At 41.4% G+C, this 27,133-nt stretch overlaps 2 protein-coding genes across 2 annotated transcripts; one reads left to right on the top strand and one right to left on the bottom strand.

Annotated features, from left to right (window-relative positions):
* Window positions 1–1,603: 1,603 nt before the first annotated feature.
* On the bottom strand, window positions 1,604–6,977 carry casp17 (caspase 17, apoptosis-related cysteine peptidase). Its single transcript, XM_015974631.3, has 4 exons — window positions 6,557–6,977; window positions 5,109–5,272; window positions 4,878–5,004; window positions 1,604–4,141 (listed from the first exon to the last, which is right to left on the bottom strand). The coding sequence occupies exons 1-4, from the start codon at window positions 6,750–6,752 to the stop codon at window positions 3,873–3,875; spliced, it is 756 nt and encodes a 251-aa protein (XP_015830117.3). The 5' UTR covers window positions 6,753–6,977; the 3' UTR covers window positions 1,604–3,872.
* Window positions 6,978–8,519: 1,542 nt separating this feature from the next.
* Window positions 8,520–27,019, top strand: LOC107395294 (RNA/RNP complex-1-interacting phosphatase). The gene is made up of 9 exons (XM_070552154.1): window positions 8,520–8,801; window positions 19,408–19,483; window positions 19,558–19,689; window positions 21,591–21,714; window positions 22,771–22,831; window positions 22,911–22,957; window positions 23,035–23,110; window positions 24,170–24,256; window positions 26,287–27,019. Exons 1-9 carry the CDS (start codon window positions 8,767–8,769, stop codon window positions 26,642–26,644), a joined length of 996 nt encoding a protein of 331 aa, XP_070408255.1. The 5' UTR covers window positions 8,520–8,766; the 3' UTR covers window positions 26,645–27,019.
* The last annotated feature ends 114 nt before the right edge of the window (window positions 27,020–27,133 follow it).

Here is a 27,133-nt window from a genome sequence, read left to right as displayed (position 1 = left end):
TCTCTCTGTACTCAGCTTCCTGTCCATCTCTGATACACCCGACAACTGCAGAGTCATCTGAGTATTTCTGTAGATGACAGGTCTCTGATTTGTACTGGAAGTCTGAGGTGTACAGGGTGAAAAGAAATGGTGAGAGTACAGTCCCCTGTGGTGCTCCAATGTTACTGATTGCCTGGTTTGATGTGCAGTTCTTCAGCCTCACAAACTGTGGTCTGTTTGTCAGGTAGTCTTTAATCCAGGCGATAGTTGAGGCCCCCACCTGTGTCTCCTGGAGTTTCTGGCAAAGTGCATCAGGCTGGATTGTGTTAAATGCACTGGAGAAAACCCTAAAGTCTCCACCTAATAATAAGTAAGCATTAGGATATCTGGTTGTCCAAAGAAGTATTTTTTCTTCAAAATTTTCTAGTAAATTATTGTTATCAGAAGTAGCATTAAACCCATAGATATTAACGATTATAAAAATGTTATTGCATAAAACCATTACCTGACAGATACAATGACCATTTGAACCACTATCTGTATGCAGAACTCGTCCTGTAAATAGATTCTTGAATGTACATACCCCAACTGAGCATTGAGAAGCAAGAAAAAAAAAACATCATTACCCCACCGAGTTTTCCAGAAAGACATATCTTCAGCAACAGAATGAGTTTCCTGGAAAAAGCTGTAATGGAATGAAATGACTGTTTTCCACCAAAAGTCATTTTCCCCCTCCCCTCTGACACGGAACTAGTCTGCATGAGATACGGCCTCAAGGTCTCATGCATTTGCTTATAAACGGCTTCTTTCCAGCTCAAGAGAAGAATGAAGAAAGGACTCTCTCCTTTTAATAAATCAAAGAACTTGAAAGCTAATCAAACAAAGTGTTAGTCAATAATAAGATGTGACCAATCTGTGAAATCAAAGTATTAATTACTTTCTTATAATCCTATAGAATATAATAAGTAATATGACTTTAAATGTTTCCACTAGGACTGATCTCACATAGCGTTAAAAGACATGACACATTACTTTTACTGATCCAATCAGAATCTGCCAGATCTGGCGGAGGCGTGGTTTTGGTGGTGTTTGGTAAATCTTTCATCTTTTCATTCGACCATAAACCAAAACAACCGAAGTATAAAACTATGCCCACGCCATCTTTAACGCCAGTTCAAAGTGTTCTAGAGAAATTGTCGGAGTGGCCAATCCGTAACTTTCCTCTTCAGCCAAAAGAACCAACGACAAGCTGGATAAAATCTGTTGCAGAAATGCTTATCCAAAATCAATATATTTCTGACTTAAGACGGCGTTCACTAGTTTTAGTTTTGTTCAACTTCTTATCAACTTAACGAACAATGGATGTAACAATTTCTAATTTTTATGCTGAAAAAGATTTTGTTTTCAAGTCCTAATAACTAACCTCCTGAATCATTTCTTAGAGTGTAGGTCCATGACTCCAGACTCCTACAGCAGCTGGTTTATGTCAGCAGGATGGAACAATTATTCATAATTTGGATACAAATAATTACCAATTAGAAGAAAACAAAAACTTTCTCGAAAGACAATTGTCATCTCCTTTCCTAAATGAGAAAAGATCAAACAGAGAAAAAGAAACAAGACTCTAATCTAAAATAAAAACTAGCTAGGACACTAAATAAGTGAACACCATTTAAAACACAGACTTTTGTAGAAGCAGTTCCGTATCAGTGTCTCTGATTTCATCAGTGGACCTGTTGGAGTTCCTTTCATTTCCTTTTTGTTACCTGAGTTCCATAAAAAGTCCTGAGTAAGACCAGGAAACCCGCCGGCTGAGTCAGAAGGCTGCTGTTGATTAATTGTGACAAGCTAAAAGTTATAGATTACTCAGGTATTTCTGAGTACGTTCAGGAACTTCCATCACGCTGACGCCTGAGAGGGGATGTCCATACACGGACTCGGGTGTGACGAGAGCAATGTGACAGGTGGAGGTGTGTGGTGCTTGATCAGGAGGTGAAGCTTGGGAGGATTTCTGAGAGGAGTCAGACAGTTCATCTGCTTCTTAAGTAAACCAAAATCACACTGAATACACAAATAAAAGCACCGGTCAGACTCGTTGTACCTCCATGATTGTCTAAAAAAATAACAGAAATCTCTTCAGACTCAGGAACAAAAGTTAAAAATACTCCCTACCCGTCTAAAACTCAGAGATCTATCAGATAGCTCCAAACAAAATAAAAACAAGACAAGATTCGAAAAGTTGATTATTGAATTAACACATTTATCGTTGTTTTTAGACATTGTTTTATTCAAGAGTTTTATTTAGAAAATAGTGAAAATGTTATAAATAAATAAATGAGAAACAATAAAAAAACAACAACAATGCTTCCCTGCAAAAGGTTATGAACAAAATCAACAACAGAATAAAAAAAAACACTATTTAAAATAAATGTGCAGCTGGGGAAGCATGTTAACCCCCTGGAGGCAGGCGTTGCAGATTTGCAACGTTAAAACTTGCCTACCTGGTTACTCCACATACGTATTTCATGAGCATTTTTTAACTCAAAAGTACCCCTGAAGGACTTAGTTTTTCATCCTTTTATCAACACTAAATTTGAGCCTGAGAGGGTTAAAGTGTAATGGGAAAGCACCTCAGGTACAGAGAATAATTGTGTCCTCTTAAGTCTATTTAAGGTAAAGATAGCATAATAACTAAACCATGTATTTAACTTTTACAAACTAAATTATAAGTGAATAAAGTGGGAAAATATTCTGATTAAAGATCAATTTAAAAACATCAGATGCAATACAAACAACAAGTAAAGTATACTTGGAGCCTGACAAAGAAAAATAAACATTTTTACACAGAGAGGCTTTAAAGAAGGCTGCTGAAGACCTCAGTGGGATAAAAACACGTCTGATAAATACCAACGAAGCCTTACCAGGTGGGGTGTGATTGTTCAGCAGGAAGCGGAAGCTTGTGTTTCCTCCCTTTGACGCCTTCTGATCTTTATGTGATGAGACCTTTACCCTGAATCAGATAGGCTTGTCTTTTCGGGCTCTGTCTATTTCCTGGCTGGATCAGAGCCAGGTTCCATAGATGTCTGGACTCTAGGGCTGTTCACTTACAGAAACTGATGTTAAGCAGTTTCAGGTTTAATCATCTCTTGATCCACTTTCACTTTAAAGTCTGACTTGTTTTGGTGGGTACATAGTTTAGAACTCCGTCATGATGAAGCATAAGAATGTGTTTTCCTCCACTTTTGGCTGCTTTTATTTCTGTTACATTTATTTGATGTTCCAGGAACACCCAGACTAGCTGAGAGTTTTTCCTGGGATGTATCTTTGAAAGGATAAGGACAGAGACTGATTTGGTTTTGAATATTCTAGTGTTGCATTGTTTCTGTCTAAAATCTTCACTTTACGGTTCCCTCTTGTGCTCGGTTATAAGGAAAGACGTGTCTTCTAGTTCGGTTCTTAGGAAACGTTTCCTATAGCAGGAAGCACTTTGTGATTAATGCTGTTCTTTAGTTGTGAGGTAATCTCTGAGGTAATGAGCAATGTAAGTCTAAAGGCTTGTGCTTTATAATGTCCAGATTCTTGTGCTCCTTCATAATGTAGAGCAACATGTAAAAAGTTAGTTTCCAGTAAAAAAAAGGGGGGGGGGGGGGGGTTAAGATTGTGCATGCATCAGTAAATATTACATGGTCGAATAAAAAGCCCACATTTAAATATAACATGTAGAATACATTAAATACAGCTTAATAACAGCATTTCTGCAGAATGGGTCATGGGATGTTTGGCCCTTCACCCGTCTACATTCCAGCTGATAATGACTATGTTCCCAAACATCAGTCACAAGCTTGAGTGTTGCACCAACTGATCCATAAGATAAGTCTCTGCTCTGACATCCGCTATGCCAAGGTGGCCGAAACTCCTGCAGCCCCTCCATCTCTCCCCGATGCTGCAAACGGAAACACTTCCCTGGTCAGTCGTGTCAGCAGACACGGCATCTCCTTCATCCCGTCAAAAGCACCCTTGGCCTGGAAGCCGAAGGCGATGCTGTGAGAGATGCGAGTCATGAAGCGAATTAGCTCCATGTTGCGATGCTTCTCATCATCTAATAAAGTGCAGAAGGTCTGTAGGAAGATGGACCCAGAAGCTTTGGTGAAAGCAACATACCCTGAAAAAGAGGACAAGAGTCTTTATGTCCGTGTGTTCATAACTGAGAATATGTGTAAGATTTATAGTTATTTACTTTAATTCTTAATGGCCATTAAGATGCTTGTTTGGTTCTACAGATGTTTGGCGATCACTAGAAGGAAGTTATACTCACTGGTGAACGTCAGGTGGGGGTTTCATAGTTAATTAGAACTATTTTATTTTTAAGGAGAAAAGAAATAACCTGTTCAAATGTTCTTGATGGCTTTAGTTAGTTGGGATGGTGATAAAAGAAGATAGCTCCAAGGATTTTTGATACCTACCAAGGTGGTGTTCAGACATCACACGAGCTGTGTGGCTCACAGCTCTTACTGCTGCTGCTCAACTTCTCTTTTATGACGTGTTCAAATGCTTAAAAACACCATGATTGTGAGTAAGTAGGACTCTCAGCTCCATATCCTGAGTGCTCACCCTCTGGTTCCCAACATGGTGGCACCAGTAAGCAGCATCTTGTGTTCAAGGATGGGGAGAAGTTTGGCTTATCTCTATGGGTTCAGCTGCGAGTTGAAGGTGCTGCTCAGGTCTGGACTTTCACAGGCATGATTTAAAATTTTGTTGGTTGTGGCAGAGGTTCCAGGTGTTATGATGGAGTGTTTTTTGTTGTTAAAGAGATAAACTGGGATGTCTAACAGGCATCATGGTGTTTTCAGAAGCTCAGCAGGTAAATCAGAAGATACCTGTGCTCTATGGTGGTTTACCTGGTGAGGTGGCGTACATGACAGCGGAGTCCACTGGTACAGACAGAGCCTGTGAGAAGCTGCTGTCTGTGGGACTATCGGATGAGTCCACATCTACTCCACCATCCAGACCCTCTCCTCGACACGCCTGCAGAGAGAACAAGCACTTCTGTCTCATCTCAAACTAAACTCAAGTTTCAAAGGCAGGACAGGGATTCTAAGCTAGGAGTGTGCTGCTGTGGTGATGGTGACCTGTATAAGAAACAGCTTGGTCTTTTTCTCCATGTATTCATTGTCAAAACATGTGAAGATAGTAGCCAGTCGAACAGGTTTCCCGTCAGATCCGAACACGCAGCCCTCCTCCCCGTGAGATGACAGCACAGCCAGGAAACAGTCCTTCACCGGCTTCTTGCTTTCTGCAGCAGACAGGAGATCAGACAGAGCCAGTCATTTGCACGTCGTTGACGAGAGGCAGCAGGACACGCAACAAGCACGTCTGAACACGGTGAACAGAACATCAGGTAATTATGCACATGCTGCACCTTTGTGCACCACAAAGTGTGCATTTAATCATGAAGGAGTTGCCTGTTCACAGGTGACCTGTTCTGTTTGTTTGGGTTTCTAAAGCCGTTTATCAGACGTTAACCAGGACCTGGGCTGGGTCATGTGACTCTAATGTTACGTTCATCAGAGATAAAAGGCTATAAAACGCCTTCTGAACTCTGAGTCTATTTGATCTCAATCCTGCTGACGTCTGATGTCACAGAGAGAGTCTTCTCTCTACACACCAACCTCCTTCATGCAGGTGTTTCTCAATATTTTTTTAATTTAACATTTTTTTAAACCAATTTTACTATTTGTTACAGTGCTCGTGAAGCACCTTGTGATTTCTGTCTCAGCCAGCTGCTGCAGGACTCACACGATTTCCTGTTTTTGATCTAAAGCTCATTAGAACAAATGTTTTATTCACTGGACAGTCCGACACAAACAGAGATGAAAACGTAGCAACAAAAACATTTGGTCTAAATAAATGAGCTGCTGACGTGGGTCCTAAACCTCATTCATCTTTCACTTTAACCTCTAAATTTTCAAACTAATGGCTCAAATATATGGAATAAATAAACGAGTGCTAGTTTTAAATCAGGCTGAGCTATGGGAATCATGCTCGTGATCTTTATTTTATTTTATTTTGTTTTATTTTATGCCAGAGAGCTTCTGAGTTTTTGAGGTCTTTGAGGACATGTTTGGATCAAATCTTCTGTCTTTACAGACACTTTCTGAACATCTTGCCCCACTCCAGCATGGACAGTCTCCAGTCAATCACAAGGACACACAACCAGTCACACACACACTCATTCATAGGGACGATTTGGAGCCTCCACTAAAGTTAACATGCAGCCAGAGCACCTGGAGAAAACCCACACGCGCATGGGGAGAATAAGCTAACTCCTCCACACACAAATGCTACAGCAGGGACTTGAACCAGCGAACATCTTGCTGGAAGGCAACAGTACTGCCTGCTTCGTCCCCGTGCAGCCTGGTTCTGATTTAAATTAAATAGTCTCCCTATCTTCACATTACTGATCAGCACCATGAAGCGGCTTCTTTTAACTTAAAATCAGATCCAGAATCAGATGTGTGGACCTCCCTAGCTGGAGCAGTAACACAGAATCCTCTGATGGACTAATAAAGCAGGTTACCTTCCAGAAACAGCTGGTAGATCTCCTCGCTGCTCAGATCGGTGTGGATTTTCACCTCAAAGCCCCGTTTCATGAGGGTTTTGTGGAGTTTTTGGGCATCCTGGTGGGCTCCAGGCCTCTTTCCCAGCTGCACTCCAAAGTCAAAGTCGGCAACACTCACCAGCACTGCCCTGTTACACTCCCTCTTTCCAGCCATGAGTCGTCTTCTCTGCAGCAGCGATGGTCAAGTGTCTGCAGGAAGTTCGGTCTGGAGCCACGTATCTGTTAAACTTTGACTCTATCCTGATTTAAAGATCTCTGAACACTGCAATAAAGCTGTGACCACACCTTTTTCTGAACCTTTTATGGCATTTTCCTTTGAGATCACATGATGAGAAATCACTGATGCAGGAGTGGGAAAAACCCATCTTACTCTAGTGAGCATAGGTGCTACCTGTCTGTCTGTCTTCCAAAAAGGTCAGCGCATCAAAAATGAATCATCATAAATCATTTCTGTGTAAATGTCTGCAATTTTATGATTAAACCATTTTGTAATTCAGTCTATTCACTTTGTCTTTTTCACCTGTAATGTTAGAAGCAGAGAATGACAAATATTTGGATGTTGATGGCAGATATTTGGGACATTTTTCCACAGAGATCTCTGAATTCTTGAGAATCCTCTGAGTCATGTGACTTAACCTGTAAATCAAAGTTTTTGAAGCCAAAATCTCCTAACTGATCTGTCAAAGCCAGTCGACAATCAGTTTTAGGAGCCTATTAGTGATGGCACAGCAGATCTGAGGAATCCTGATTTTCTTGACTGTAACACCTGATTCAAAACCTGTATCACAAGGTATAAAATAAAAAATGACAGCTGATTAAGAATATCTCAAAACCAAATGTCGCACACTGAAATCCATTTGTACAGGGATTAAAAGGTCATCGTTTCCTGTGGATGTGACCCTTCCTTATTTACACACGTCAATCAAAAAGATGACATCTCAGAGTGAAACTTGTCTATGAAGTAGTCATTTATGTTTTTTTATTATCTGAAACTTCAGCTTACTGTCATCTGCTCAATTTGTATTATGTCCTAATTAGTTATCCAATCCTAGGTGAGTGATTAGGGGCAGTTCTCTTTGGTTGGCACAATGAGGTGGTGGTCCCCCCATTGAAAAACGGGACTGTGCTCCAACTACAGAGGGATCGTACTCCTAAGCCTCCCTAGTGAAGTCTATTCAGTGGTTCTGGAGGAGGGTCTGTTGGATAGTCAAATCTCAGATCAAGGAGGAGCATTGTGGTTTTCATCCTGGCCTTTGAACACTGGACCAGCTCACAGTGGTTCCCAAACTGGGGTCCCCATTTTCTGTGAGCTGAGGTTGTAAGGTTACCAAGATAATATCTGTAAAAATTACATTTATAAAATCCAGATCACACACCAATAGTACAATCAACTATGTAGGAGGCACATCTCTGCATACCTGTATATAGGTTGTAATTATTCACTTTTCACTGTGTGCATGTGGATGGGAGTTGGGGGGAGCTGCCCTGGTTTGTCTTGGACACAGGAAATTTCTTGTGAAAAAAGGCTGGGAACCACGTCTCCTAGAGGGTGTGTGGGAGGATGTGTTTTGTGAACTTGGCTGTGTTCAGCTGCTTCCCTCTATCTTTAGTCGGTACATAAATAAAATCGTATCTGTACAGATTATTATATTATAAAAAATGCTTATCTACATTTACATATTTGATTTTTTTTTATTATGCTGCATCAGCTACTCTAAATCTGAACAAGCAAACATTGTCATACATTTTACCCAAAAGTTGGTCACATTTCTTAAATATTATTTGTAGTTGGTAACAAGTGTTGTCAATTTGATATATTAGTTCGTTTTTATTCGTGTTTTCTTTTTAAAATAAATGTAAAAGAATGTTAGCTGTAATACCCAAATCTTACCACTAGGCGGAAAGAAGAGCTCGAATTGTGTTTCTGACGTCATCTTCGTGCGCCTGCTGTCGGCGGTTTCCGCTTCATTACGTGGACGGTTTCTCCGAAAAGTCCAAATATTGGAACAGATATGGTTTTAATAATCTTTACGTTTTTCTGAGTGTTGGTTGTTGAATTGGTAGCGTCCGGACAAGCTCAAACCACTTTCAGACAGCGCGTGCGTCCATGCGGGAACCCTCAGCTTTGGGAGATTTCAGTAACAAAACAAACACGAGGGGTTTTGAAAATGTCGAGCTACAAGAAGAAGGACATCCCGGACAGGTGAGCTTGAATTTAAAACCGAAAGCAAACACACCTAAATCGTTGCTGAAGACGACAACAAAGAGCTCGTTGACAACAAGCTACAATGATGTTTCACTGATGTGGCTCCATGTTGGTTATGTAGCCAGGCCAGGTGTATTTAAACTGGCGCCTTTAAAAAGTGAAAAGGTTCAATAATTGGTACCTCGTTTCAAAAAGTAAGACTACATAGAGTCACGCACAGTTTTTCCATGTCTTTCTAGCAGGGACGAAATTTTGATTTCAGAAGTGGGGGGGACACAGCAGGCTTGTGCGGATTTGGGGTGGGGGGTGTTATGTAAAGACCCCTTGACACGTCACGTGCCCATCTCAATAATTTTTTCATCCTCATATATATCAAAGTTAAAAAATGTACAACTCTATTATTATTTTTATTTATTATCATTATTGAAGTGCAGTTTTGGCTGTTGACAATGGATAGGCCATTGTATTTATTGTTTTGGGTCTTTTTTATTGTTTTTGGTGCAACATTTTCTAACAGGGAGTGAGATACCTTTTTTATTCAATTTTTGTTTGTTATTTTTATTCAATTAGAAGTTCTGGTTCTGGACATTTCAATGTTAAATGAAGGTTTATTTGTTGCATTTTAAAGGGTGTACTTGCATTATTATGATATATTAACATTATATTAGTGGTTATTTTGGTCTAGATAATGTTGACAATATCGTTTATCATCAACAATTTGTTGGACAAAATATCGTCCAGCAAAATTTGTTACTTTCCCAGGCCTAGTCAAAAGTATAAAAATTATTTATACATAAACGGTCCCTCCTGAGATCTGGCCGTTTGTTCATTTGCTGTGTTAGAGGACATGCTGAACTAATGTTTTACACATGATCATCACCCTAACATTTGAGTGTATAAAAACATATTAAATATGTTTTCCCCTTAAAAGTGTTTAAACAGTTGTTGCATTTCAACACACAAAAAATAAATGGAAAAAATAAGATAAATCTAATGAAAAGTGTACATCTTTGACATTAAGCTTAAAAAAATCTGTTGACGATGATACTGTTCATTTTTCAGAGCTTTTTAATGTGAACATATACATTGCAATAGATAAGTTTACAATAAAGTTAAATGATAAAAGTTTTGAAGTTACACTTCTACTACTACTAGTAATAATAATTATGATGATAATAGTAATAATAATAAAACAATAATTATAATAATACGAATAAATTGTGTCTGGGGAGTCAGTTATGTGGAGGAGATGAGTTTGTAAAAGTTAGTTTTGAGTATGTTTGTGAAGGAGGAGGTGAGTCTGAGCTTAATGCAGGGGTGTCACATGTCCAACTTACGTTTTGACTTTGAAAGAAGTCTCTTATCCACTTTTCGTTTTCTTGACATGCTGCCTCCTGGCTGTGCCTAACTACCAAAGACTGACAAATGAACAGTTGTTCAAATGTTATGTAATGGAAGCTGAGCTGAGCTGATATTACACAGCGTCTAGTTGACGATGTGACTCAGTACCGGTGTTCCCTAGCGGCTCCAAACTAGCAAAACAACGTGAGCACGTTCGGACTGTTTCCAACTTGAGTGACAGCAGCAACAGCCAATAATACGTTAGCAAGTATCAGCAGAGCCAATAGATTAGCTTTTGGGCGGGTCTAATAGTAAACCGGTTTCCGTTTCGGTCCTAGTGCTCAACCAAATCCATTTAATGGAGCGTAACATTGTTTTTGGACGGAAAAAAGTGCAGGGGACCAAAACTGCCTTTTGAAAAAGTGGGGGGGACATGTCCCACCCGTCCCCCCCCAAAATTACGTCCCAGCTTTCTAGTATGAATCAGATAAAAGTGCTCATTTCTATAAACTCCGAACCTGACTGGGCCACATGAATTACTGCACTAATGTGGCTCTGCTGAGGTACTAAAGCCTTTTCTGAACACACCTTTTCCTTCTACTCAATCTCTATGGACATGCATGGATGCAACACTCCATCAATAACAAGCAGCTTCTTTAGCAACGGCCCTTTGTGGAGGACGTCAATGGCTGTCTTCTGGACATCTGTCCAGTCAGTTGTCCTCATGCTTGAGCAGCCTACTGAGCCAGACAGATCATTGAGAGCAGGTGTGTCCAATCCTGGTCATCGAGATCCCCAACCCAGGATGTTTTTGTTGTTTCTCTGCTCCAACACACTTGATTTTAATTTGAATTACTAACAGGCTTTAATAGAGCTTGTCGAGCTGCTGAACAGGTGAGTCAACCATTAAATCAGGTGTGTTGAAGCAGGGTTAAAACCAAAACATGGTGGATACCGACCCTTAATAGCCCTCCACTAAAACATGCTGTGTATGTGGCCCTAGAGCAGTGATCCCGAACATCCTTCCCCATAGATGGGATGTGTCCAGCATGTTCAAGTTGTTTCCCTAATCTACCACATGTGATTCACCTGTTCAGCAGCTCATCAAGCTCTGCAGAAGCCTGTCAATCACCTGCTGATTAGAATCAGGAGTGTTGAAGCAGGGAACACAGTGAAGCATGCTGGATACTGGCCCTCGAGGAAGGCAGTTGGGGATCAGTGCCCTAGAGCAGTGTTTCCCAACCCTGGACCTCAGGGCACACTGTCCTGCATGTTATCCTTCAAACATCAGTGTTTCGCTGCTGCAACACACCTGACTAGACTGAGTGATTAACAGGCATCTGCAGCACTTGATGTCCTCTTGAGCCAATATAAATCAGGTGTGCTGAAGCAGAGACATGGAAAACATGCAGGACAGTGTGCCCTGAGGACCAGGGTTGGACACCCCTGATTTAGAGGTTCAGGAAACCTTTTTAGGTGTTCTGAGTTAACTGGCTGATTAGGGTGGGACACATTGAGTTTCCACTGTTTTACTTAAAGAGCAAGTAATGCCTAAATTAACTTTTTTTTTGCTGATAACCTGTATAGTCCTTAAGTCCTTGTTTAAAACTCATTTATTCAACCTGGCTTTTATGTAGGATGATTTTATTTTGTCATTGTAATTCTTTCTCATTTTTATTGATTTTATAATTGTGTGATGTAATGTTGTTTTTATCCTAACTTGCAGATTTTTATAGTTTTTAGTTATAGTTGTTTGCAATTTTATCTTCTGTGTTGTACAGCACTTTGGGTTGCGGAAGCAATAATAAGTGTGCTTTAGAAATAAATGTGACCTTGACCTATAGATGAGTGACTAATTGTGCTGTACACATGTGTAATCATTAGTGTGGCAGTTTAGTGCTACTTACTTTAAATTTAATATTTCAGCCCAAAACCGTAATTCTATCTCCATCTTCAGGTTAAAAACTCTGCTCCACATTTATGTAGAACCAGCTGTGGTTGATGGCTAAGCTGAAAAACGTGACATTATCAGCAAATCACTATGTGGCTGCACCGTAATGGTGTCCAGGTGAGGCAGCCGCACCTCCACCTGGCTCAGCCACTCACCTGCCGATTTGACACATTAGCGCTCTGAGCCTTCTTCTTCTTCTTCTGTTGAAATTATTGGCAGTTGGCCACCAGTTCTGGGGCATTACCTCCACATACCAAACCGGAGTAATACTCATCAATAAAATGATCAGAGCAAATTTAACATTGAACAACACTAACCTATCAATTCCAGCTAATTAATCAATACTTTTAAATTTGAAAAAATAGTTTAGTACCCATCAAATATTGCATCAACACTTTCCTAATTAATATGCTTCAGTCTCCCAAAAGGGTACAAAGTGATAACACTTTGTTCTCTTTATCCTTGATTAACTTAAGTCCAATTCTCTGTTCCGCATATTGCTGACATTCTATAGCGCTCTGAGCTGCTCACCTCCTTGAAAAAAATGCCCCCTTTCCCTTTTTCATCTAATGGTCGCATTTAACAGGAAATCCTCCAGAATGCTGCAGAATCTGTTTGCTTTTCTCCTAAGCGGTAAGTCTTGTATGAGTGCGTGCTTGTGTGCACGCGCTCGTTAACAACTCAATTTTAGATTGAGAAACTCTGACAGCACACGTGGGGGGGTTGAGGGGGTTGCGGTCTGCCCAAGCCCCCACAATGCGGGTCTGAATGTGAGGCCAATGTGGAAATGAAATAAATTGCAGTTCCACCCTCATCCACTAGGGGCTGGTGTCAGAAGCAAGCAAATCCTCATTGACTCCCATGTTAAAAATACCAATTTCACAGTAGAAATAAACATGTTTACAGCCTGGTACCAAAACATGTTTTTGGTTTAAATGATCTAGTTTACACTCATGACAACTCTGAAGGGGTGAATTTTTTGTCACTCTTCTGTTCAAGTGTATTAAAAGCCTAAAATTCTGTATAATTAATGAGCATCAGACCCACGTGACCACAGCTAGCTCGGTGGAAAGGCCTCAGTAGAGCCTCAGTCTGAGCCTCAGTCTCACCTGAAAACTGTTCTTTTCAGTCCCTCAATTTAGACCATTAGTTGTAGCGTTTGTGTATTCTTTTTTGGATATTTTTTGTGCAATTGTTGGACAAAATGACTTGCTGTGGCGTTAATTGCACTAATAGAGCATCCAAGGAGTCTCCACTTCATTTTTTCGGTAAGTTAAATTATATTTATGTATTTTAGGTCACTGCCGAGCTGAGCTTAGATTTTAACATGTACTGTTAAACCATGAAATTTAAATTAAATAGGGTAAAACCCAGTGCATTTAATATAACGCTGCACTTTAGAAAATGGGTTGAAATATAACACGTTGATCGAGCTGGGTTCCGACTATTGGTATGGACCCCTCCCCGCAGTTGTTTGCTGCGCGGGCTGCCGGCTTGCGGAGCTCTCGGATGGAAACCGATGTTTTCCACCCGGTTCTCCCCAGCGGCAGCTCTGCGCATCTCAGATCACAGCGGCGCTTGTCTGCTGTGTGGCTGCCGGCTTGTGAAGCTCTCGGGAGACCTCTGTGTTCCACCCGGTTTTACCCAGCGGTCAGCCGGGCGTATCTCTGACTCAGAAGCTCTGGTGTTGTGCACAGTTAACTCTGGTTGTAGCTAGTTGCTACCTCCGTTAGCTTAGCTCCCACCTCCGCATTAGCTTTGGGTTAGTTTCAGGTTAGCTTGTAGCTACATTAGCTTCAGTTTGACGGGTGTCGTCATTTGATCCCAGCCTTACAGCCCCACCCTCAGCTCCACCTCTCTTCCCTTTTGTGGAATTGTCTGGGCTTGACGGAACCTGTGACACGGTCAAAATGGCGGTGGTGGCCACCTCCCATTTTTCCTCAAAAACGTGTTATTGGAGCCTATGGAAACCCATTTTATATATATATATCTATATCTATATCTCTCTCTCTCTCTCTCTATATATATATATATATATATATATATATATATATATATAATGTCGATGGGTCTGCCACTGCCTCAGTGCCGCTCTCTCGGTCCGCCAGGAGACGCCTCTTTCAGAAGCCTTTTCCTAACAGGAAATGTGGATGAAATACATCACCCAGGCATTGACCCTCACTGTAAAAAAATAAAACTTTTTCACAATATTCAAAACATTAGAGACAACATTTTGGATCTTTAACTGTAAGACTGTCATCCAACACTAGACATGACTAGAAATAAAGACAAGAAATATGAAAGAATAATTACAGAAGAGACTATTTAAAAGATGTTCTGAATTTATATTATTTATTCTGGCATTTTCGTATCAGCTTAGTAAAACACTAAGATGGAAAACACGAACCTCGCTTTGAGACTTGGAACGTTTTGTATAATGTTGGTCTGCTGTGACATTGTTCTCCTTTCCTTCTCAAGAAAAAAACTCAAATGTTGGAATCAAAAATCTAATACCATGATGAATTGATTTGCTACAGAGATGAGCACAGTGGTTGGCTAAAGAAAAGCAGCGTCTTCATTTCTGCCTTAAACCACGTGTTCTTTCTCACCAATAGCATTCATTCACTTTAAGGGAATTTCTTTTCCTGATGCAGCAGGGATCTTAGCTGAAGGAGGGATTTTCAGACCGGGCTCCATCAGGTTTTTGTTGGAGTTTTAAAGTTGTCTGTCACGTCAGACACCCAAATATTTATTCTAAAATATTACAGTTAGATTTTTTTAAGGTCCGACCGATATGCTTTTTTTGAAGCCGATACCGATATAAAACTTTTATCAAAGGCCAATAGCCGATATAGTGGCCAATAAATCTCCCTCACAAAAAAAAATAAATAAAAAATGTCTTAAGCTTAAACCCTTCATTCTCTGCAAGCTTATTTCTCTATTACACACCAAAGAACTGTCTCAATAACTCACTAGGGTTTCCAACTAATGCAAATAAGATTTATTTAGCAGATCTCAAAAACAACAGAACACACAAACTCAGTCAAAGCATAAATCTAACATTCAAGTTTTTTCTTGTAAACTGTGGTTTCCACAAATACATTTTAACTTAAAGGAATATTCCACCGCTCAGTAAAATTGTGTCTTGTTAGGATTCCCCAGAGTTAGACAAGTCAGAAAAAGTATTTTATAAACAGCCCAATATGATGTGGCAGCAGTTGGTTTTCTTAGTTTAGCATAAAACAATGTAAGTGAATTCACATACATTGTAGTGTTTTTAATGTAGGTGAATGAGAGCCTGCCCTTCCATTGCTTTATGCTAAAACAACTGGTTACAAAATGTTTTTTCTGACTTAGCTAACTCTGGGGAATCTAACAGCACACACAAGTTTAGGGACAGAAGATCCCTATAAGAATATTAAAATAATAAAAATGCAGCAATAAATAAAACATAATACTTGTGCTTTGTAACAAAGTAACACTCTGTGGAAGTTAACTTGGTGAACTTATTCACCCTGGACAGGAAATAATTCAACATGAGAAACATAAATAAGAATAAATAAAAAAAAAGTTCCAAAACAATAATTTGTGTTCAAAGTTCAAAGGAGTGGAGCCACACAACATGAGTTCATAAAGCTGGCGCCATCTGCTGGATAGGTAGCACAATATCGGCCGTCTTTTTGGCCGATAACCGATACTGTTTAATGACCCCAATATCGGCCGGGCCCAAATTTTTTCAGCTTCAGACCCACAACGTAGCAGACATGTGACCCCAGATTTCTCCGGTTTGATGATACAAACATGTTTAAAGATGTAAATATTTCAGGGCGTGAAGCAAATCGCCTCAGCTCATGTTCACATGTATTTATTTATGACAATTTAGTTGAATTTTTGTTACCTGTCAGCAATCAGTTTTAGGAGCCTATTAGTGATCCTCCATGCTGGGTATGTGGCCCTAGAGCACTGATCCTGAACTCCCTTCCCAGAGGTGGTGGTCCCCCCCCCCATTCATAAAGGGGACCGCAGGGTTTGTTCCAAAAATACAGCTTCCATATCATCTATTAGCACTCTTGAGATTTCACTGAAATGCAAAGTGCATTACGAATAAAATATGTTATTATTATTATTATTATTATTATTATTACAGTAAATCCTCTAATATTAGCCTGTATTTAATTAACTGCTGGGTATCATATTTTGGCCGGTGTCGGAGTCGGCGGAGGTGAATAATGGCCGGTTTTTTATTGTGGCCGGGTGGAATGTGGTAACAAGCAAGTACGGGGGGCGGTTGTGTCATCCGTCTCACTTTTGATTTGCCAGTGATAGACCGCGAGGGTAACTTTAACCGTGCGGAGACGAAGAGGGGGCGAAAATTTGATATCAAGTTCAAAGAGAACGTGCTGATTATGCTGCAGAACACTCTGGGGAGCAGTAGCAGGGGTTGTATGAACTAGTCACTAGTCGACTTCACCGCTCTATAGTGACTTTTTATGCCTGTCATCGACTAGTCACTGTCACGTGATAATGACCGGCAAGATACAGTCCTCGGAAAAGACAGCAGCCTGCTGTCAGCAGGTGACAAGCTTCTGCGTGTCGGGAGGCAACGCACTGTGCCAGAACGTCGGTACTGACACCCGCTGTAAAACGGACATTTAACCAAATTGTGATGTTTACCCACTTGCAATTTAACATTCCCCTCACCCCCATCCTAACCTTAACCAGCTTGCGCATGCAAAGCTCTGATTGTTGACGCGCTCCAGACATCTGCGTCCTGAGCACGGCCACATTAACAGTATCAAATCAGGTGTCGCCACCTCAAAAACTAATTTAACACGCGATCGTTCATGTCGGCTCATTTCCTTTTATGTTTTCTGTCTTTTATTCTTTTATTTGTGCCTGATGCCTTTCGCTGCTGTGGATCAGGGCGCATCACCTGTTTTGTCCTCGGTGACGCACCTAACTGGTGTGGCCAGCAAGCACTCCGCTGTTTTTGCGGTTGGTAGATCTTTTTGAACTGCAGTTAAAAGGTAACTCATAAGGTGAATATATGTGAACCCAGGTAGCAGTTTTTCTTTAGGATTGAGAGGAAATTCAGGAAGATACAGTGGGGCAAAAAAGTATTTAGTCAGCAGCCACTGATTGTGCAAGTTCTCCCACTTAAAATTATGACAGAGGTCAGTAATTTACATCATAGGTACACTTCAACTGTGAGAGACAGAATGTGAAAAAAAATCCATGAATTCACATGGCAGGATTTTTAAAGAATTTATTTGTAAATCAGGGTGGAAAATAAGTATTTGGTCACTTCAAACAAGGAAAATCTCTGCCTCTCACAGACCTGAAACGTCTTCTCTAAGAAGCTTTTCTGTCCTCCACTCGTTACTTGTATTAATGGCACCTGTTTGAACACATTATCTGTATAAAAGACACCTGTCCACAGCCTCAAACAGTCAGACTCCAAACTCCACTATGGCCAAGTCCAAAGAGCTTTCGAAGGACACCAGGAAAAGAATTGTAGACCTGCACCAGACTGGGAAGAGTGAATCTACAATAGGCAAGCAGCTTGGTGTGAAAAAATCAACTGTGGGAGCAATTATCAGAAAATGGAAGACATACAAGACCACTGATAATCTCCCTCGATCTGGGGCTCCACGCAAGATCTCATCCCGTGGGGTCAAAATGATCATGAGAACGGTGAGCAAGAATCCTAGAACCACACGGGGGGACCTGGTGAATGACCTGCAGAGAGCTGGGACCACAGTAACAAAGGTCACCATCAGTAACCCACTACAACGGCAGGGAATCAAATCCTGCAGTGCCAGACGTGTTCCGCTGCTGAAGCCAGTGCATGTCCAGGCCCGTCTGAAGTTTACCAGAGAGCACATGGATGATACAGCAGAGGATTGGGAGAATGTCATGTGGTCAGATGAAACCAAAGTAGAACTTTTTGGTTTAAACTCAACTCGTCGTGTTTGGAGGAAGAAGAATACTGAGTTGCATCCCAAGAACACCATACCTACTGTGAAGCATGGAGGTGGGAACATCATGCTTTGGGGCTGTTTTTCTGCTAAGGGGACAGGACGACTGATCCGTGTTAAGGAAAGAATGAATGGGGCCATGTATCGTGAGATTCTGAGCCTAAACCTCCTTCCATAAGTGAGAGCTTTGAAGATGAAACATGGCTGGGTCTTCCAACACGACAATGATCCCAAACACACCGCCCGGGCAACAACGGAGTGGCTCCGTAAGAAGCATTTGAAAGTCCTGGAGTGGCCTAGCCAGTCTCCAGACCTGAACCCCATAGAAAATCTGTGGAGGGAGTTGAAAGTCCGTGTTGCTCAGCGACAGCCCCAAAACATCACTGCTCTCGAGAAGATCTGCATGGAGGAATGGGCCAAAATACCAGCTACTGTGTATGCAAACCTGGTAAAGACCTATAGTTATCGTTTGACCTCTGTTATTGCCAACAAAGGTTATGTTACAAAGTATTGAATTTTTGTTATTGACCAAATACTTATTTTCCACCCTGATGTACAAATAAATTCTTTAAAAATCCTGCCATTTGAATTCAAGGATTTTTTTTTCACATTCTGTCTCTCACAGTTGAGGTGTACCTATGATGTAAATTACTGACCTCTGTCATCATTTTAAGTGGGAGAACTTGCACAATCGGTGGCTGACTAAATACTTTTTTGCCCCACTGTAATAAACATGCAGGACAGAAAAAAAGTCAAATAAAAACAAGTTAGTTTTTGTACCTGGTGGTTGCAACAAACAGACACTATTGAAGGTAATCAGAAGTGAGGAACAGAAAATGAAATAATTATTTTAATGTTTAGAGCAGCAGGAACTCCGAGAGGCTGCAGGCGCATCAGTGAGTATGCGGCCGCTGCGCAGGGGGGGGGGGGGGGGATGGCTGAAGCAGAAACTACCGTTGTTAAAAGAAATGTGTTTAACTTTGAAAATGTGGGCGCAATTTTAATTGTCAAAAACTCCAGCGAACCATTAGTTCATTTTGCTCAAATAGAAATTGAGGCCTGCCTCTAATTCCGGTCCTCCTTCCAAAAAAGGCCTGGAGCTTGGTGAGCTTGAGTCAAATACAGGCCCGGGCCTGTATTTGAGGATTTACGGTATTATTGTTATTTCACAACCCCACATTGGAGCCCTGACCCCAACTCTGTGAACCACTGACCTAGAGTCGTGCTGTCATGAGGCTGAAGCAGCTTTTTAACAGTCATAAAAAGTATTGTTCCTTTTAGTATGAATCCCACACAAAAATCAGTGGGTTGAATTTATTTTTGTGTACCTCAGATGGTTGGACTACTCAGCTGTTGGACAGAGACTTGATGGGACTCGTTTCATTGCCTTCAAAGTGCCACTGAAACAGGTCAGCAGCATGTCCATCTGCTGTTAGTGTTCATAAGAGTCTGTCTGATTTTCTTCATGTTTGATTCCTTTCAGGCTCTGACCCAGAAGCTCCGGTGTTCTGAGGTGTTTGGGCCCTGGGATCTGCTAGACCGTCTGAGCAAACCAAACCAAGAGCTTGGACTGATCATAGATCTTACTTTTACCACACGTTACTACCAGCTGCAGGTAAACACCCACTTATCATTCACAAGGATGCCTTTGGAAAGGGCCCAGTTTAATCACCTCACACATAACGGTTATCACCTTCAACCATCCATCCATTTTCATCCACTAATCCGGGGTCGGGTCATGGAGGCAGCAGCCTAAGCAGAGAGGACCAGACTTGCCTTTCTTCAGCCACCTGGGCCAGCTTCGCAGGGGAATCCCAAGGCATAGTCCCGCCTAGGGCTGTCACGGTAACCGCAAAAATGAAATATCGCAATATGAAGAAACCCACCGCGCTGCATCATGCGCCATTGCGATTACTGAACTTGATTCAACTCAATGATGCATGTTGAGAAGGATGGCTGCACTGGTATCAAAACGAAACGTTACTTCGCTCCTTTGGGAGCACTTTGGTTTTCAGTACGTCAGCTGCTGCGCAGCCAGAGTCCTTGGCCGAGACAGAGCTGCCACCAGCGGCAAAAAATAATAATAAACACTCGGAGACCTGCTGAAGTCCCGGACAAGCACTGCTTCTGCAACCGTCCTGAAGAGAGTTTGAGTCAGTAAAGTGTTCTAAAAGAAGGCATGGCAATTTTTAACCTTTTTTAAATGTGTAAACATTATGTTTAGGTAATACTGCAATAAAAAAAGTGCTGCAATATTATCGCACACCGCAATATTAAGCCACCCTGAATCACCGCAGGGGGAATTCCTCAACTGCGACAGCCCTAAACACACACACACACACACACACACACACACACACACACACACACACACACAAAACTTTATTTTTTGTCTCCTTTGACCATGTTATTTTGCTTTTCATGATCTGATAGTCCTTCAAGGGCCTTTTAGTAAACTTCAAGCAGGCTGTCATTAAAAAATGAGTGGCTTCTGTCTTGCCAATCTACCATGCAGGCCTGACTGGATTGCTGCAGATATCATTGTTCTTCTCCAAAGAAGAACACTGGAGCTCAGACGGAGGAGCATCAGGTTTTTCCTGACTAAGGCCCTTTTCCCCTGATCGCTCAGTTTAGATGGCCAGCTAGCTTTAACAAGCGTCTTAAGCAGGGGTATTCAATTCCGGGCCTGGAGGGCCGTTATCCAGCACATTTTAGTTGTTTCTCTGCTCCAACACACTTGATTCAGTGGTAGATTGACCCGTAAAGCATCAGACTGGGCTCTTCAGAAGCCTGTTAATTACCTGCTGATTAAAAACAAGTGTGATAGGAAAAAAAAAAAAAACCTAAAACATGCTGGCCCTCCAGACCCGGAATTGAACACCCCTAGTCTTAAGGATGATGGAGGCCACTGAGCTCACAGGGATCTTACCAGCAGCAGAAATGTTTCTGTAAACTTCCCCAAGGGTGTGCGTTTGACAATAATGTCTCGGATGTCCACAGACAATTCCTGGGTTGAGCTGAGGGACCTCATTTAGACAGGTGTGTGCCTTTCCCAATCATGTTGGATCAACTGGATTTACCACAGGTGGACTTTAAGCTGCAGAAACATCTCAGGAACTATCAGTGGAAACTGTTGCACCTGAGCTCAAGTTTGAGTTTCAGGGAAAAGGCTGTGAATACCTGGAATTTTCATTTTTTTTCTATTTTAGCTAAAAAAAAAAAGAAAAAGTAAATCACATTGTCATTTGTGTGTGTTGTGTTGTGCTCAGAATTCTGGAGAAAAGAAAATAAGACTAGAATGAGACCAACATAACAACATGTGAATAAAGTGATGAATACTTTTCAGGTGCACTGTAAAAGTGTCTGCTCCTATATCTTATGAGAGCTTTAAAAATATGAAAATTTCAAGTTAAGGAACATTATCTAATTCATTAATTGGATGGATGGATGCACAAAAAGTGTGGGTTGACAGCCCTAATAAATAATGCAACATGTTTTCTGCCTGTGTGCCTGCAGGACGTTCCACAGTCTCTCCTGTTTGTGAAGATCTTTACAGCTGGCCATGACGTTCCCAGTGACCAGACGATTCTGAGCTTTAAGCGCGCTGTGCACAGATTTCTCAGAGACAACAGAGATAATGGTGAGAGCAAAGGATCATGATCTAATGTTACTTATTAAAACACACACACACAAAAACACACACACACACACACACATACACACCTTTTTGTTCTAGTTTGTCAATTTTGGCTAAAGGCTGATCCAATAACCATCTACCTCACAAAAAGAAATAATTGGATTTATTTTTCTTATTCAACTGTTTTGAAGGCCCAGTGTTCAATACTTTAGCTTGTTTATCATGAAATTCTGCATATCCCATTCATAAACATATCCTGTTTAATTCATATTTTTCACCAACATTTATTGTAAGTTTACCTGTTGGCTTTAATTTTTACATTTTTATATCCATAAACTGGTCGACGCTCAATAGCCATGTGAGATCTTGAAATACAGTAGCTGTTTAAGGACATACAACATGTAATGGTCTGTGTTCTGTGACTTGGGCAAGTGTATTACCCACAATCCATTGCTGCGTGGAAATTTTGAGAAGAGGGTGGAACAATGGCTCAAGTGCCTTTTCTGAAAATATGTATTTTAAAAGATGATTAATATTAATTCATTAGACTAAGACTTAATGTGAACAGCAATGAATGTAAATTGTGTCAGTTGTTTGTTTGAAAGATAGTAATAAAGATTTTTTTTTAAGTAGCACAAACTGCAACTGGCATCCTGGCATGTGTCTACCAGTCACTGTCCCATATCGGCAATTATTTGCACACTTGTGTACTACACACTCAAAGCCTTACTGCACACTTCCTCCAAGTGCACACTTCATAGAAGACCGTAGGACACAATGTGAGTATTACAATTGGGCCTTACTGTACTGTGAATAACATTGGTGACACGTTGCCTTTTCTGATGCTTGTGGGCTACCGTAGCTGCAATACCTGCTCTGAACTGTGTGGTGCCAAAGAGTGTATTTTTTCCACACACTGGGCCTTTGACAGTTTAAAAATGTTTATCGTGATTTATTGTGACACCCTTCAGCCACGTGCTTCTTCATTCATAAATGTAGTGCTGAGCAGCGGGCGGCGGCTCCACCTTTGCCTTTTTAAAGCCCCAACATCTCTTTCAGACAAGCTGATCGGAGTCCACTGCACCCACGGAGTTAACCGCACGGGCTACTTGATCTGCAGGTATGTACAGGGAGCACCTGCAGCACCTGCAGGATGAGGTGGAGATGTGGGTGGAGTCTAATGACTGTGTGACCTGCAGGTATCTGATTGACGTGGATGGGATGGACCCTGAAAAGGCAGTTAAGCGTGGGTCTTTCAGTTTAACTTCTCAAGCAGCATCTAAGCATGATCATGAAGCTCCTAAATTTGTGTTCCGTTCACAGTGTTCAACTCGTCCCGGGGTCACGCAATTGAGAGACAGAACTACCTGAAAGATCTTAAACATGGACCAAGGAGGAGGTGATGTCAGCTATCGCTATTTCCAGAGGGAGTTTTCAAGATGCCTCTACAGGGCGTCCGCTGGTCCTTAAAAAGTCTTAAATTAGCTTTTCCAAATTTAAGGCCTTAAAAATCCTTAAAAATTACAAATAATCCTTAATTGCAGTTTCCAAAGGTCTTAAATTTTCAAAGACCCAATAAACAAGATTCTTTTATTTCTATAAAATTTTCGTGACTTTCTAGTTAGTGTTCAGCATTTTTTGTGTACGATGTTGGCATGAGCGGAACCGTACACATTCAGTTGGTTGTGAAAGGGGGGCTATTTTTAGATGAGCACATTAGCTGGTTAAACTAGTGGGAGCTTGCTCCATGGGGAAGTGCAAGTTTAATGGTAACTGGATGGTTAATCCCACGTTTGCGACGTGGTTAGCACCGGATCCAGGCAATAGCTGGAAATTAAAGCTTAAATTTAATTTTAAAAATAGCTTAAATTTGGTCTAAGTGGCCTTAAAAAGGTCTTAAAAAGTCTTAAATTTGGCACCCTTAAACCTGCAGATACCCTGCTCTAAACCTTTGTGGGCTTTTTATCTCCATCTGTCGTAGGGCCCCACCGTCTTGTCACCGGTTATCATGAACACAGGTTCACAAAACATTTCCTCCCAACATGGTCTCAGCAGTGTTGCACATGGCTGGAACCCTAGTTTAGTGTCAGAGAGAGTGAGGCATGCAAGATAACATTGAAAAAATATTTTCTGTGCCATTTGCAAATAAAAGCAACAAAACATTAAGAAAATACTTTGACTAAATAGTTACTGGAAATTTTGCACAGCTGTCAAAGTTTATTAGCAGTTTCACCGTGTGTTTCCTTTTCTAAGCCTCAGGCCTGTCGGTTTTCCCTTCGTACACATTACCTACCACAGGGACCCCCTGCAACACACAGCTATTCTCTCATATCAGGAGTTGTCATCAAGAAGCTACAGAAGACCTTTAGGATCTGAAATCTGCTCTGAATCATCTGCAGTGGTCCTGTCTGATGGATCTGCTGCGTGTCGACTTATTCCCTCTGATCTGTTCCAACAGTAATGTGGGAATTGAGGAGTTGGAGCAGGAGCCAGTAAGAGGACAAGCCTCCGGTCGAGAGAGCTCTAATGACCCCAAATATCTCAGGTATTCTTTAAAAAAAGGACACTTTCTGATCTTTTCCATTTAACTTTGAGTTATGACTGAGTTTATATGAATATGTTTTTAGTTATCAGCCAGTGTGCCAGTCCTTCAGATACGTTTAAAGGTGTGGGACACTTGTTTAATCAATACATTTCCAGTGGTCTCTAGTAGGAATGAAAGTTGTAGTAGCTGAATGCCACGTCAGAAGGGAGCCTAACATGGCAGGACTTGGACATCTCATCTCTGATTGAATGACAACAATGTGACTCTACCATTGACTTCATTTGCTTTGCAACATAGATATTTGAGATGAGTGAGTCCATGAATGTTGACGTAGATCTGTCAGAATGTTCTAATCCTAGAGTTTCACCATCTATTTTCTATCAGAACTGATTTTTATGTTCAGCCTGCATGAAAAACTCAGATTGACCAATTATAATCAGAAATAACCATTAAAACATGGTTCTTTGGTGTTCCACACTTTTAAATGTTCAGGCTCAATATGTGTTTCCTGTGTTTCTATGACTTAGAAAAATCTGTGGCCAGTTTTCACTCAGCACCAGTTTAATAATCCAATGGTTCTGACATCAGCGGGTCAGAGATTCAGACATGAAAATCCTCCACCTTTTGGTGAAATTTTCCCTGTTGAATCCAAAGTGCCTCACCTATGTGATTCAAGGAGATTTGATGAGAAAGTATGTGGGGTGGGTGGGGGTGAGGTGATGGGCCTTTACATGACAGCGAGGGTTTCGGAAATTAACTGGGGGGGATTAAAGGAGGATTTTTTTTTAGATGTCCACAACAGTACAATAAATAAATAATTCTGTTGGAACCAGTGATGCATGACTCACACAAACGCAGGTCTACCTTTAGGTTAGGGGCTCTTTCCCATTTATACGACCCGAGTCTCAACCGAGTATGCCTGAGCAGTCAAGTCAGATTTGATTTGGGTCTATTGGATTTTTTAAGCGGACTGAGAGTCGCGCTCTGACGGAGACACTGGACAGAGGAGATGGATGCACCTCAAACCATTGGACACATGGAGGAGTTGAGGAACAGCAACAAGAGTCTTCTTTCGGCTCTTGGAGAGTGCAGACGCTTTTTTCCTCCTCTCCTCCCTATCTTATCCCAAGGCTCTTTGTCTGTCTCTGGGTGTACGGCACTTCTACATTTTTTCTGGAAACTGGAAATGATTAAAAATGGACCTGGTCAGCTGGTCTCAACACGACTGACAACATTTTCTCAAAGATAAGAACGGGAGAAGGGGCTCCCGGGTGCCCCTCTGGGACAGATCTAGTTGGGCATATCATGGACTCCTGGAAACAGTGGAACCTGATATGCTTATCTCAACGGTCTGTAGAGGATTCTGAAGATGTATGGATATTCGTGGTGTTGGTGTCAGGTTTCCTGCCTTTTGGCCTGGGAGGAAGTCTGTTGAGGAATATTGGCTCTTTCGCGGAGCTCAGGGATGGATTACACCGCGCTGTGAATGCACAGACTCGTATAATTGTCGAGATGAGTCGTAAGCTTCATGCATTGGCACCAAAGATGGATGCGATCAAGGAGCGAGTGGATGAATCAGCACGGATTGGGATAGATTAATTTACGCCATTAGTGGATTTTGAGAGGTTGAGGACCAGCGGAACTTTAAGACAGAGAAGAAATTATCTCTTGTATGGCCCCAAAACAATTTCTTATCTGAATCTGGTGCCATTGAGCCTGTGAGGCTGAAACGCAGCTATCTTTAAATCCTAATACAGCTCACATCCTTCTGCTGGTTTTATTATTATTATTATTATTATTAGCAAATACAAAATAAACACCTGACATTTGTATTAGAAGTTTAGGATTCTTTGTAGTTTGTGTTTTTAGCAGCAGAGCCTGGCTGTGCTGGTGGTGCTCTCACCTTTTTCACCGATGTCATGTCTGCGGATTACAGCAGTGGTTCTCAGTCAGTGGAATGTGAGGTGCGAGCAGGAGGGGGGCTGTCTTACTGGCAGAGAGATTTATTCCTACTGTTGTTCTTTCTGCAGGTCATATCCTCCTGAAAGATCAAACTTCCAACCTCCTCATCGTGGTTTCTTCACACAATCCCCATTACTCCACTCTCCTCCTCGCCGTCCTGTCTCTTCATCCCATTATCAGTCATACAGATGGACGCCCACACACCCCGACAGTCAGTATAGGAGACCCCCTCGATCAGCGGACAGCTGGTCCAGGCACCCTCAGAATTCAGCGCATGAGGACAGAAGAAGACTCCCGCGATACCCTGACCAGTGGACTTCTCTACCCGATGACGAAGAAGCAGCACAGGACTGGGGCTGGCACAAACCCAGGACCTCCGACTGGCACACCGGCAGACATCGCACTAACAGATATGATGATTACTAGTTTGGGTGATAGAGTAGCTGGTCCCAGAACAGCATAGACAGTATCATGTCTAATTTGTTTATTTGGTTTTATTGCAGATTCGTGGTTCTAATGGCTTTTAGGCAGGTTTTAATGACAACACCGAGAGTTGCTGGTGTTTTACTTTTATATTTATCTTTGAACCAGTCCTGTTCTGGTGAAGCAAACAACGATCTGTCTGGGTGCAGGAAATGAGTGAGGTTCTTCTCCCGTTGTGCAATTCACGTTTTTATAATTGTAGTATGACTACATCTGTTTATGCATCGGGGTCGACAGGAAGAGAGGACAAACAGGACAAAACAACAGTGGGACTATCCAAGCCAACAACAGCACCAATAAATAGTTCATGATAAAATACTGTGTGTGTGTATGTATACTTTGTTTGCACTACATTTTGGGGACAGTTTTACATGTAACATGGAGATATTTTGAAACAGTGGGGAACATTAAATTTTAAATTACATAAACTTA

This window comes from Nothobranchius furzeri, chromosome 6 (assembly GCF_043380555.1).
Source record: "Nothobranchius furzeri strain GRZ-AD chromosome 6, NfurGRZ-RIMD1, whole genome shotgun sequence".
Classification (NCBI taxonomy): domain Eukaryota; kingdom Metazoa; phylum Chordata; class Actinopteri; order Cyprinodontiformes; family Nothobranchiidae; genus Nothobranchius; species Nothobranchius furzeri.
This window is presented reverse-complemented; position numbering and strand designations above follow the sequence as displayed.

Excerpts from the sequence above, each read along its gene's own strand:
- casp17 (XM_015974631.3), bottom strand. The coding sequence starts at position 6,752 with ATGGCTGGAAAGAGGGAGTGTAACAGGGCAGTGCTGGTGAGTGTTGCC. Across the intron at positions 5,273-6,556 it reads CTACCAGCTGTTTCTGGAAG|AAAGCAAGAAGCCGGTGAAG; the intron begins GTAACCTGCTTT and ends TGTCTGCTGCAG. Across the intron at positions 4,142-4,877 it reads CATGTACGCCACCTCACCAG|GGTATGTTGCTTTCACCAAA; the intron begins GTAAACCACCAT and ends CCTCTTTTTCAG.
- LOC107395294 (XM_070552154.1), top strand. The coding sequence starts at position 8,767 with ATGTCGAGCTACAAGAAGAAGGACATCCCGGACAG. Across the intron at positions 19,690-21,590 it reads CACGTTACTACCAGCTGCAG|GACGTTCCACAGTCTCTCCT; the intron begins GTAAACACCCAC and ends GTGTGCCTGCAG. Across the intron at positions 21,715-22,770 it reads CAGAGACAACAGAGATAATG|ACAAGCTGATCGGAGTCCAC; the intron begins GTGAGAGCAAAG and ends CATCTCTTTCAG.